The sequence below is a fragment of the Anabrus simplex genome, chromosome 1 (genome assembly GCF_040414725.1).
Source record: "Anabrus simplex isolate iqAnaSimp1 chromosome 1, ASM4041472v1, whole genome shotgun sequence".
NCBI classification, from domain to species: Eukaryota; Metazoa; Arthropoda; class Insecta; order Orthoptera; family Tettigoniidae; genus Anabrus; species Anabrus simplex.
In genome coordinates, this window is record NC_090265.1 from 34,894,477 (window position 1) to 34,908,081 (window position 13,605).

The 13,605-nt window shown below is 39.6% G+C and overlaps 2 protein-coding genes across 3 annotated transcripts in view; one reads left to right on the forward strand and one right to left on the reverse strand.

Annotated features, from left to right (window-relative positions):
• Positions 1–5,943, reverse strand: part of LOC136883729 (serine/threonine-protein kinase 11-interacting protein) — a 252,167-nt gene extending 246,224 nt beyond the window's left edge. For both annotated transcript variants that reach the window (XM_067155993.2, XM_067155992.2), the window contains exons 1-2: positions 4,877–5,943; positions 4,599–4,792 (exon numbers count right to left, since the gene is read on the reverse strand). In XM_067155993.2, coding sequence (XP_067012094.2) covers positions 4,599–4,792; positions 4,877–5,615 — 933 coding nt within the window. In that variant the 5' untranslated portion in view covers positions 5,616–5,943. The remainder of the gene's footprint in view (positions 1–4,598; positions 4,793–4,876) is intronic.
• Positions 5,944–5,971: 28 nt separating this feature from the next.
• The window catches only part of boca (LDLR chaperone boca), a 44,282-nt gene continuing 36,648 nt past the window's right edge, over positions 5,972–13,605 (forward strand). The window contains exons 1-2 of the mRNA XM_067155994.2: positions 5,972–6,422; positions 6,570–6,644. Coding sequence (XP_067012095.1) covers positions 6,270–6,422; positions 6,570–6,644 — 228 coding nt within the window. The 5' untranslated portion in view covers positions 5,972–6,269. The remainder of the gene's footprint in view (positions 6,423–6,569; positions 6,645–13,605) is intronic.

The window sequence follows — 13,605 nt, forward strand, 5'->3', positions numbered from 1 at the left end:
TTCTTGTCACAAAGCTAAGAAGTGTTTCGAGCATGGGCATTGTGTTCCTTTAAAATCTGCCCGTTGGGCCGAAGCCGTGACGGGTCCCCTCGTGTTATCCCCTCTCCACTGAGCGAGGGAGGTAGGTACCCAATGCCGAACATCCACATCGAAGGAGACGCGGCCACGCAGACCGCGACACTCCCGCTGTCAGCGACGGACGGAGCCGCCGAAGCCCCTAGGTTAGGGCCGTGAAGCAGTTGTTGGTCCTCTAACATTCTGTAAGGCAATAGCAGTGCATTCTATGTTGGACAGTGGTGAAAAGCTGAATTAATTTATCATACTGGCTAGTGAAAAAACCATTGGTCTGGAATGATAACGTCCAGCTAGTGACAAAACCATTGGTCTGGTTGATTAACCAATTTTTCAAGGCTGCGAGTGTGCTACATCCTCTGCTACTTTATGACAAGTTAAATAGAAAATTATTGTTGTTCTGTATCGTACATTGTTTCATTACAGATTAAATTTAGTTGTGCTTTTATTGTGTGTGAGTTGGTAATGGAATGCAGTCCGGGTCCATGTCTAAATGGTTAGCATGTTGGCCTTTGGTCACGGAGATCCCAGGTTCAATTTCCGGCAGGGTCGGGAATTTTAATCACCGTTTTGGTTAATTTCGCTTCATGTCGTCTTCATCATCATTTCATCCTCATCACAACGCGCAGGTCGCCTACAGGCACCAAATCAAAAGATCTGCAGCACCTGGCGAGCCGAACATGTCTTTGGACACTCCCGGCACTAAAGCCATATGCCATTTCAATGGAATGCATTTGACTTTCGAAATGATGTCATATCCGATTGTATTTCAACTAATGGAATTGCAGGCCTTACTTACTATTACAGTGTGCTTGAGCAATGGAGAATGGTGTGTGCTAAATTACTTTAGGTTATAAAAGTAAATGTACTTCTGAGGACTGGTAGACGGCTCCATGGCTGATGCAATGTATACATCTCTTCTCTACAAGGTATTCCACATAAGATTTGTACTATTTCAAATCCATTATAATGCTATAAAACTTAAGCCGCAGTTATTGAATTTCTACCAAACATATTTATCATGCATACTAGCAAATTATTTTTATTTCTTTATTAATTTTTTACAAGTGGCTGTATGTTGCACTGTCACAGATAGGTCTAATGGCACCGATGGGATAGGAAAGAGCTAGGAGTTGGAAGAAAGCGGTCATGGTCTTAATTAAGGTACAGCCCCAGCCAACATTTGCCTGGTTTGAAAATGGGTAAGCATGGAAAACTATCTTCAGGGCTGCCGACAGTGGAGTTCGAGCCCACTATATCCCGAATGCCAGCCGACAGCTGCGCGCCCCTAACCGCACGGCCAACTCGCTCAGTTCTTGAAAAAATCATTCTCAGGTCTCCCGTACATCGTGGTACAACATCCCCTTTCAGCCTGTATTAAGAACAGTCGAAGGTGAAAAGCAGTGAAAATTATGGGATTTCTTAGCAAGAACATAACAGGCTTAAAATCAAGGGCCCTACGAACAGCCTACCTCAATATGCACTATAAATTGAGGATAATTATGTCCACCTTTTCAATACAAAAACAATGTGACGTCATTAACACATCACATATTTATTACCTTTCAAACATTGGGACCGGTTTCGGCATTATTTGTATGCCATCATCAGCCATAGGAAACTTTGTGACAAGGCCTAAGTACAATATTAACATAACTTACAACATACATATATATATATAAAAATTGAACATATTCTTACGTGACTATTAAAATTTGGTGTACACCATAAAACCTTAGATTAAAACTGGTAGCATATTTTATGCGACATTATGACTTTATACGATTATTTGACTAAAATTAAAGCTTTTTGTCAGTTTTTATAAATATTAAATGTTAATTGAGCATCCAGATAACAATTTTCAATCTTTAAAAACTTTTATAACTACTAGGCATTAAAGATAATAGTGCATTTGTTTGGTCAATAATACTAAATTGACATGCATTAAAATGAAATCGTCTACTGTCAGATTGGAAAACAGTGACCTATTTGTACTAGGTATGGGGATAAGTTACATTATAAGTCTTTAGTAATTCTATATCTTGCGTTAATATAGTTTGGTTATTTAATAACAAGTCGAATAAAATTATAAATTTGGCTGATATTTTAAACTTTAAAACATTAATTGTCCATTATAGAGGTCCCTTTTTCAGTGAAGATATATGGTGAGCAAAACAGTTCCTCTTAGAATTGATTGCAGGTTCACTCTGTTTTAGGTGGATTTCGGATTGAATAAATTTCTTATTTCGTAATATAATGTCGTTGAGCAATGTTCGTATATGTAATATTCCGTCTTTTATGCATGTATATATGTATATTACATATACGAACATTGCTCAACGACATTATATTACGAAATAAGAAATTTATTCAATCCGAAATCCACCTAAAACAGAGTGAACCTGCAATCAATTCTAAGAGGAACTGTTTTGCTCACTATATATCTTCACTGAAAAAGGGACCTCTATAATGGACAATTAATGTTTTAAAGTTTAAAATATCAGCCAAATTTATAATTTTATTCGACTTGTTATTAAATAACCAAACTATATTAACGCAAGATATAGAATTACTAAAGACTTATAATGTAACTTAACCCCATACCTAGTACAAATAGGTCACTGTTTTCCAATCTGACAGTAGGCGATTTCATTTTAATGCATGTCAATTTAGTATTATTGACCAAACAAATGCACTATTATCTTTAACGCCTAGTAGTTATAAAAGTTTTAAAGATTGAAAATTGTTATCTGGATGCTCAATTAACATTTAATATTTATAAAAACTGACAAAAAGCTTTAACTTTAGTCAAATAATTGTATGAAGTCATAATATGTCGCATAAAATATGCTACCAATTTTAATCTAAGGTTTTATGGTGTACACCAAATTTTAATAGTCATGTAAGAATATGTTCAATTTTTATATATATATATGTATGTTGTAAGTTATGTTAATATGGTACTTAGGCCTTGTCACAAAGTTTCCTATGGCTGATGATGGCATACAAATAATGCCGAAACCGGTCCCAATGTTTGAAGGGTAATAAATATGTGATGTGTTAATGACGTCACATTGTTTTTGTATTGAAAAGGTGGACATAATTATCCTCAATTTATAGTGTAAATCTAGATTCAATAGGACCAAAATGAAGTTCTTAACTTTAAATATCTCAACATGGTCAGACCCATATTGACCTATGGTTTTCCTGCCCGGAGTGCCACCAGAGTCGCAAACCTCAGTAAGTTTCAGAGAAAACAGAGTCGTTTGGAGAGGCTAATAACTTACCACTCCCATCTTCCTTCAGCTAACCTTTCCTACAAGAACTGACTTGATCTTCCTGCAAAAATCGCGCAATGGCTCCATTAACCTCGACCCTTTCCACAGCCTTTCCCTATCCTTTCACTCTGTCCGCAAAGGCGTTAATTTTGCCCCCATTTGTCTGTAGCTGTGAGCTTGCATCCGGGAGATAGTAGGTTTTAATCCCACTATCGGCAGCCCTGAAGGTGGTTTTCCGTGGTTTCCCATTTTCACACCAGGCAAATGCTGGGGCTGTACCTTAATTAAGGCCACGGCCGCTTCCTTCCAACTCCTAGGCCTTTCCTATCCCATCGTCGCCATAAGACCTATCTGTGTCGGTGTGACGTAAAGCCCCTAGCAAAAAAAAAAAATTTGTCTGTAGCACCCTCTTCCAATCCGGTTACTACGGCCGCTCCTCACGACTCTGGAATGGACTACCGCCTAAATAAAAGCCTTGCTTCTACCGCCGCTCCTCACGACTCTGGAATGGACTACCGCCTAAATAAAAGCCTTGCTTCTACCGCACTTTAAGAGTCATGTAAAAAAGACATGGTAAATCTGTGTGTGTAAATGAAAGGGAGTGAGTGCAAGTGTAAATATGTGAATAATATCGTTATTGTAAATATTAGGTACAGTAGACGCACCGTTTAGTGATACACGCACACCCTAGCGCTGAATCGGTCGACCTCGGTTATCTTCGAGATTCGTATTGGCAACCTTTGAAACACAAACTATGAATCGCTTATGCATCGCTGCGCGACATCTGGTGTAGGCTACACTATACGTACTAGTACTGTTGTTGTTTACACGGCAAAGCCAAACTATAGAATTCATACTAGGAACAAGATTCACATCGAGAAATGTTATATAATGTTAAATAATGTATGTGTGACACAGTTGTTGGCATAAGATAATAAATGTTTAGAAAATTCATATTGATCGATCATAGTATCGATTCAATTCACATTTAATTTCCATTTAGTTGTCAGTATAACCGGAACCCGGAGAGCTCCCTCCTTACTCCTCAGCTCCGTACGAAGTAATATCGCTAAAGGTGCGCGGACTATCCCTTAATGGGTCTGTGAAACATGTAATGTACACGGAGCTTGCACTTTTTCACTAGATCATCCTTAAACTCTGTATGATTTATGATTTATAAATAAATAAATAAATAAATAAATAAATAAATAAATAAATAAATAAATAAATAAATAATGATGATGATACCTTTTCAAAAGCAGCCTTTCTATGAAGGTAATGTACAGTGAAGGAACGATGTTTAGGATGGAAGCTCAGTGGATTTCCTTCGAGGCTGAGCCAAGTTAAAGATGACAATTTCAAGAGAGGTACCAACTCCTCATGATCCGTAAGACAGTTACAAGACAAGTCTAGCTCAGATAAATTTTCCAAACTTTCCAAAGCTGAAAAGTAAAATATTTGTTCATTATCAAAGCCAATACCTATGCAAAACAGATAGTCACATAAATTAATGCATATTTACAAACCTGAAAGATCTTCAATATAATTGTTTTTCAGGATTAGAACCTGCATTTTCCTACAAGCAAATTTATTAAAAACTGGAACCGATTCTAAAAGATTATAGCTGATGTTAAGATATTTCAGATTAGGTAAACATTCAATAGCTGCCATATTTCTCAGTCTGTTATGACTAAGATCAATGATCTGGAGCCATGGGGTGCATTCAAGAGAAGTGTCCAGTGACTCAATAGTATTATAACTAAAAACAGCCTCGCGAAGTTCACCCCATGTAAAGTTTGTACTATGATCTGCTCCACAGCTTAACAAAATTTCTTCTAGTTTTTGAACACATCTGATACACACAAGGGATTGTAACCGACCTCTGATACCTTGTATACCTTTCACCAAAGTAACAGGCACTTTTTTTAATTCTAAAAACTTTAAATTCCTAAATTTACTTATATCTACAGTTCCTTTAATAGGCACATTTGCCACAGGATTGTGACTTAATTTCAGTCCCGCTGTCTTCTGGACAAAATCGTGAAGAAACTGCACATCATGCAGAAAGTCTACTTTAGAATTGTACGTCTTTATAACCTGAAAAGCTGAAGTGTCATCTTCGTCACTCTCAACAATCGAGGCGAACGCATCGTTCAGATTCTGAAGAAGGGTCGTATTTAGTGAAAGCTTGCTGTTTGCATTCAGCACCTGATCTCCATTCTCTCGAAGAACAGAAGCTAATTTCGATATGCTGGTTGATTCCATTCTATCATTTTGATTTGCACCTTGAACTGTCAGTTAGTTATATTTCCACAAACACTTGCTGCGAGAATGACCTCACCAGTTAAAACTACGATTAAAACACATCTGCATATACTTCCTCTAATATAGCCTAAAGAACACTGATTTATAGTTGCTACCTATACTTAATCACTAGGCACTCACGGACCAAGTCATTAACAATCATTTCAATTTCGTACTAATCTGGCACTAACAACAGAGCCTGCGTAATCAGAACGTTTATCAGCTGTTCCATGACAGACGTCTCCTACATTTCCTACCCTACCACCACTATATTTAGAAAGTTCAAGGAACATTGAGATCACTATAAACACGTAATAACACAAATTTGTCAACAGTATCACTGATGATGATCATAGGTTACGCCTCACAAAGGATATGAGAGGGAGACTTAGAAGATCAAGTCATCAGTGAATACTATTACCGCCAGAGTAATTCATTGAGGAGATTGAGAGTAATTCCATGGAATTCTCTTTTACTCCGCAACGTGCTTAGCTCAGCGCGTGGCCCCTGACAGCTGGCACAGCAAGTCTTTGATATTGGGATTGGGAATGTTTATAGGTTAAGATTTTACAGTAAACTTTACGACCGTGATAAATACCTCTAACGATAAGAAAAATGAAAAATATCATATTTATTCTGTCATGTGTGATTGTTATGTATACTGTATACTGCAAAAAGTTTAACGAAAAGGATAAACCAGCCTGGGCCAAAAAGGACATTCGGGATTATACTGATGCTGATTTAGAAAGACTTCTAGATCAGTGGGAGGTAGGTTATTAGTAGCATTGTGACTCTGTTAGAAGTTAAAGTGTTACTAATTGATTCATTTTTAAAACATGTTTGCAATGTGACTGAGTTCGCAGTATAACATGCTAATCATTTTGTTTAAAAAATGTTTTCTTTGTCTTTGACTAGGAAGATGATGAACCTTTAGAGGAGGATGAATTGCCAGAACATCTGCGCCCGCAGCCACAAATAGATTTTTCCAAGGTATACATTTATTTAGTAATCACGATTGTTGCTTTTGATTTATTTAGTCGTCGGCCAGTCAGGAAAATTATGGTATGTCCGCGCGATTCTGTTTCGGACTTTTATATTATCGGTAGGTCATACAGACCATAGGATGGTTGAGTCCTCAAAGAGCACTACCAGATCCAGAGGTTTTGCAGTATAGGGAACTGCAAAAACTGATGATGGCGGTGCTAAAATGAGGTGTACTAGGCAAGATTAGGAGTGGGGTCGTTTGTCAACACCTTCACCTTCTTCTTCTTCACCGAGCTCGATAGCTGTAGTCGCTTAAGTGCGGCCAGTATCCAGTATTCGGGAGATAGTAAGTTCGAACCCCACTGTCGGCAGCCCTGAAAATAGTTTTCCGTGGTTTACCATTTTCACACCAGGCAAATGCTGGGGCTGTACTTTAATTAAGGCCACGGCCGCTTCCTTCCCACTCCTAGCCCTTTCCTGTCCCATCGTCGCAATAAGACCTATCTGTGTCGGTGCGACGTAAAAAAAAAAAAAAAAAAAAAACTTTCTTCAATGGGCCAGATAGTCCTACTGCAGCATGACTGACCCTATGAGTAAAATCTTTCGTAACACTCATGCTGACTGTGGTCTGAATGTGATAACTCAGCACCACGAGTCCTTAACTTGTCTTCACCTTCAGCTGGAAACTGATCTAATTCAACTTTGACCGGGCGAGTTGGCTGTGCGCGTAGAGGCGCGCAGCTGTGAGCTTGCATCCGGGAGATAGTAGGTTCGAATCCCACTATCGGCAGCCCTGAAAATGGTTTTCCGTGGTTTCCCATTTTCACACCAGGCAAATGCTGGGGCTGTACCTTAATTAAGGCCACGGCCGCTTCCTTCCAACTCCTAGGCCTTTCCTATCCCATCGTCGCCATAAGACCTATCTGTGTCGGTGCGACGTAAAGCAAATAGCAAAAAAAAATTCAACTTTGATCACTACTAAATATTATTATACAACCTATAGGCCTATATTCTTCTCCTACAGTCAGAAAATGTATAGGAAAAGAAAGAGACTTGTGTACTTTTGTACAAATCTTATTTATATACCTATTTGTATTTAGTAATTTGCAACAGCATTATACATTGGGCTACTCTCCCTATTCCCATTCCCTTCCTGTGCTGAACATATGACAAGCTTTGTTAAAAGTCGAGACTTGTCATGAAGCTCCCTAACACTTGCAAACCCAGTAGCATGTGTGGTTCATTGATCTTCCATGGCACATATTGTACATTAGAACTTCATCATCATCATCGTTGACCATCTCCAGTTGCCCGGGTGTGGTGTAGATCTTTGTCCATGAAACACTGTTCTCTCATAACCTTATCCCAATCTTGTCCTCTCCTCAACATCTTTATTTACTATAGGAAGAGGAGTTAGGGATTGGAATAATTTACCAAGGAAGATGTTCATTAAATTTCCAAATTCTTTGCAAACATTTAAGAAAAGACTTGTTCTTGTTGTTTGAGTCATCAGTCCATAGACTGGTTTGATGCAGCTCTCCATGCCACCCTATCCTGTGCTAACCTTTTCATTTCTACGTAACTATTGCATCCTACGTCTGCTCTAATCTGCTTGTCATATTCATACCTTGGCCTACCCCTACCGTTCTTACCCCCTACACTTCCTTCAAAAACCAACTGAACAAGTCCTGGGTGTCTTAAGATGTGTCCTATCATTCTAACTCTTCTTCTCGTCAAATTTAGCCAAATAGATCTCCTCTCACCAATTCGATTCAGTATCTCTTCATTCGTGATTCGATCTATCCATCTCACCTTCAGCATTCTTCTGTAACACCACATTTCAAAAGCTTCTATTCTCTTTCTTTCTGAGCCAGTTATTGTCCATGTTTCACTTCCATACAATGCCACGCTCCACACGAACGTCTTCAAAAACATCTTTCTAATTTCGATATCAATGTTTGAAGTGAGCAAATTTCTTTTCTTAAGAAAGCTCTTCCTTGCTTGTGCTAGTCTGCATTTTATGTCCTCCTTACTTCTGCCATCGTTAGTTATTTTACTACCCAAGTAACAATATTCATCTACTTCCTTTAAGACTTCATTTCCTAATCTAATATTTCCCGCATCACCTGCCTTCGTTCGACTGCACTCCATTACTTTTGTTTTGGACTTATTTATTTTCATCTTGTACTCCTTACCCAAGACTTCATCCATACCATTCAGCAACTTCTCGAGATCTTCTGCAGTCTCAGATAAAATAACAATATCATCGGCAAATCTCAAGGTTTTGATTTCTTCTCCTTGGACTGTGATTCCCTTTCCAAATTTCTCTTTGATTTCCCTTGCTGCCTGTTCTATGTAAACATTGAAAAGGAGAGGGGACAAACTGCAGCCTTGCCTCACTCCTTTCTGGATTGCTGCTTCTTTTTCAAATCCCTCGATTCTTATCACTGCAGACTGATTTTTATACAGATTGTAGATAATTCTTCGTTCTCGGTATCTGATCCCCATCATCTTCAGAATCATAAATAGCTTGGTCCAATCAACATTATCGAATGCCTTTTCTAGATCTACGAATGCCATGTACGTGGGCTTGTCCTTCTTGATTCGATCCTCTAAGATCAGACGTAAAGTCAGGATTGCTTCACGTGTTCCTACATTTCTTCTGAAGCCAAATTGATCTTCTTCCAACTCAGCTTCTACTTGTTTTTCCATTCTTCTGTAAATAATACGTGTTAAAATTTTGCAGGCATGAGATACTAAACTAATGGTGCGGTAGTTTTCACACCTGTCAGCACCGGCTTTCTTGGGAATAGGTATAACAACATTCTTCTGAAAATCGGATGGGACTTCTCCTGTCTCATACATCTTGCACACTAAATGAAATAACCTTGCCATGCTGGTTTCTCCTAAGGCAGTCAGTAATTCAGAGGGAATGTCATCAATTCCAGGTGCCTTGTTCCTATTTAGGTCACTCACAGCTCTGTCAAACTCTGACCTCAAAATTGGGTCTCCCATTTCATCAGCATCAACAGCCTCTTCATGTTCCAGAACCAAATTATCTACATCTTTACCCTGATACAACTGTTGGATATGCTCCTGCCATCTTTCTGCTCTGCCTTCTTTCCCTAGAAGTGGTTTTCCATCTGAGCTCTTAATATTCATACACCTAGATTTCCTTTCTCCAAAGGTTTCCTTGATTTTCCTGTATGCAGCATCTACCTTTCCCAGGACCATACAGCCTTCGACATCCTTGCACTTCTCCTTCAGCCATTCTTCCTTAGCTATCTTGCACTTTCTATCCACTTGATTCTTTAATCGCCTGTATTCTTTTCTGCCCTCTTCATTTCTAGCATTCTTGTATTTTCGTCGTTCATCAATCAGGTCTAGTATCTCCTGAGTTATCCACTGATTCTTAGTTGATCTTTTCTTCCTTCCTAACATTTCTTCAGCAGCCCTACTGACTTCATTTTTCATGACTCTCCACTCTTCCTCTATAGTCTTTCCTTCAGCCTTTTCATTTAGTCCTTGTGCAACATGTTCCTTGAAACAATCCCTCACACTCTTTTCTTTCAACTTGTCTAGATCCCATCTTTTTGCATTCTTTCCTTTCTTCAATTTCTTCAACTTCAGATGGCATTTCATGACCAACAAGTTGTGGTCAGAGTCCACGTCTGCTCCTGGGAAAGTTTTGCAATCCAACACCTGGTTTCTGAATCTCTGCCTAATCATAATGAAGTCTATTTGATACCTTCCAGTGTCTCCAGGTCTCGTCCACGTATACAGCCGTCGTTTGTGGTGTTTGAACCAAGTATTGGCAAGGACTAAATTATGATCAGTGCAGAATTCAACCAGCCGACTTCCTCTTTCGTTCCTTTGTCCCAATCCAAATTCTCCTACTGTACTACCTTCTCTTCCTTGGCCTACCACTGCATTCCAGTCTCCCATCACAATTAGATTCTCGTCACCTTTTACATATTGTATTAAATCTTCTATCTCCTCATATATTCTTTCGATTTCTTCATCATCCGCTGAACTAGTAGGCATATAGACCTGCACTATTGTGGTGGGCATTGGTTTGGTGTCTATCTTGACGACAATAATTCTTTCACTATGCTGGTCGTAGTAGCTTACCCGCTGTCCTATTTTCTTATTCATTATTAAACCAACTCCTGCATTTCCTCTGTTTGATTTTGTGTTGATAATTCGGTAGTCGCCTGACCAAAAATCTTGTTCTTCCTGTCAACGTACTTCACTTATGCCAACTACATCTAACTTTAGCCTATCCATCTCCCTTTTCAGATTCTCTAACCTACCACAACGATTCAAACTTCTAACATTCCACGCTCCGACTCGCAGAATGTCAGTATCCATCTTCCTGATGATCGCCCCCTCTCGTGTAGTCCCCACCCGGAGATCCGAATGGGGGACTAGTTTACCTCCGGAATATTTTACCCGGGAGGAAGCCATCATCAGTACATCATTCATACAGAGAGAGCTGCATGTCCTCGGGAGTTAGTTACGTCTGTAGTTTCCCGTTGCTTTCAGCCGTGTAGCAGTATCAACACAGCTAAGCCATGTTGAGTATTATTACAAGGCCATATCAGTCAATCATCTAGACTGCCGCCCTTGCAACTACCGAAAGGCTGCTACCCCCCTTTCGATGAACCATTCGTTAGTCTGGTCTCTCAACAGATACCCATCCGATATGGTTGCACCTGCGGCTCGGCTATCTGCATCATTGGGACACGCAAGCCTCCCCACCACGGCAAGGTCACATGGTTTGCAGAGGAGGAGAAAAGACTTAGGTAGCTTAAACAGCAGATAGGGAAGCTACCATCCAGGCGACTGCCCCAAATGCAGATCATTGATTGATTGATTGATTTTTCTCTGGGTCTTCCCACTGGTCTTTTTTCTGTTACTTCTCTTTCATATTCCCTTGTAGCCCTGCTTGCACTCATCCTTTTTACATGGCCAAACCACTTCAGTCTTGTTAACATTGATGCTTTCGCAGCCTGTACTTGTAGACATGATATAGGCTCCCCTGAGATTACTCTAATAATGTACGCTGATGACATGGCTCTGGGATCGAGCTCAAAGGCAGAACTACAGTCGACAGTGATGAAGTTAGAAGCTTGGGCTTCAGATAACAAATTTGAAATTAACCAGGAAAAGACAGTACAGATGGTGTTCAGAAAAGGTGGCAAGGTGGCCAAGGACGACGCTATATCATTAAATAATAAACTACTAGAAATAGTCAAGAAATTCAAATACGTGGGCATCACGTTCCAAACGAGCATGACATCCTTCAATAACCACGTCATAGACAGAACGACAGCAGCAATCAGAGCCATCCACAATATCAAGAATATATCTATGCTATCCCTTAACACAGTGATGACTATTCAAGACCGCAATAACCCCAATTGTGTCATACGGAATCGAAATAATATGGGACAACCTGACAATCGGTGACTTGGAGATGATAGAAAAGGTCAAAGCAACGTTCCTGAAGAAGGCCCTAGGAGTAGGTAAACTGGCACCCTCCAGACTTGTTTATGTACTAGCACGGGAAACCTACTTCATTGAGGATCTACGACTCAATCTACCACTGCCATCTACCGGTCCATTCCAAGAGCTTCAGAAAAAACTTCTTAAGAAACGCGCGGAAATAGACCCCGAATTCTACGGAAGTGACGCCATGATCGATCGAAACTGGACCAAACAATTTCAAGAGCAAAGACATGTCATAACAAGATATGCAATATATGGCTTCCACTATAAAATATGTCCAAAAACAAAATTCCACAGCCCAACAGATAACTGTGTTTGTACACTGTGTAAGGAAAAGTGTGACCGCTACCATCTGCTAAAGTGCAAAAACAGAATAAAGACTCTAACAGAATACAGCAAAATGTAAATTGGCACAACATACATAATACTCTTTCGAGTGCTCCTTATAAATATAATATAGGCTTTTGGGCTTATGCCATGTCAAGAAAACAAGATGAAATTCTTTACATTTCGCAGAGAACTTTACTCCACTTCTTCAGAACAAAATCTCAACTGCTCATGAGGAAGACTTCTCCAATTGGAAAACAGTGAAGATTTTCTTCTGAAGGCGCAGAGCAAAGTTTTCTGGGAATTGTAAAGAATTCACCTTTGGAATTGTAAAGAATTCACCTTTTTTCCTTGACATGGCATAAGCCCAAAAGCCTATATCATGTCTACACTTCAGTCTTGCTTTCTGGATCCTTTGTAGTAGGGAGTTTCCTATTCACACCTCCTTTCAGATGATTTTTGTTTCTGATCTTGTACTTATCGGGCGAGTTAGCCCTGCGGTTAGGGGCACGCAGCTGTGAGCTTGCATCTGGTAGATAGTGGGTTCGCGCCCCACTGTCAGCAACACTGAAGGTGGTTTTGTGGTTTCCCATTTTCACACCAGGAAAATGCTGGGGCTCTACCTTAATTAAGGCCACAGCCGCTTCCTTCCCACTCCAAGGCCTTTCCGATCCTTCGATGCCATCATCACTATACGACCTGTTTGTGTCGGTGCGACATAAAAGAAGTTGTAAAAAAAAAAAAAAATCTTGTCCTTCCTGGTCTTCTACTTCATGGTGCGTAGGTACTTCTGTAGCTTGGAGTTTTGAGTTGTCTTGTCTTGCTAATGTGGTAGTTTCCAGGCTGTATGTGAGGTTGGGTGTATAATAGAATTTATATAATGTCATCTTAGCTTTTAATGGTACTTGTTTATCCCACAGCAGTTACTTGGTGGTAAAATTGAGTTGTCTTGTTAATTCGACTGTCCACCTCGTATTTTGCAAGGTTATCTTTTGATACTTAACTACCCAAGTACTTCAACTTTGAAACACTGTCCACTTTGGTGTCCTTTAGTATGATTTGTGGTTCGTCATTTCCCCTATGTAACTTCATCGCCACAGTCTTAGCCTTGCCCATATTTAAATCATGT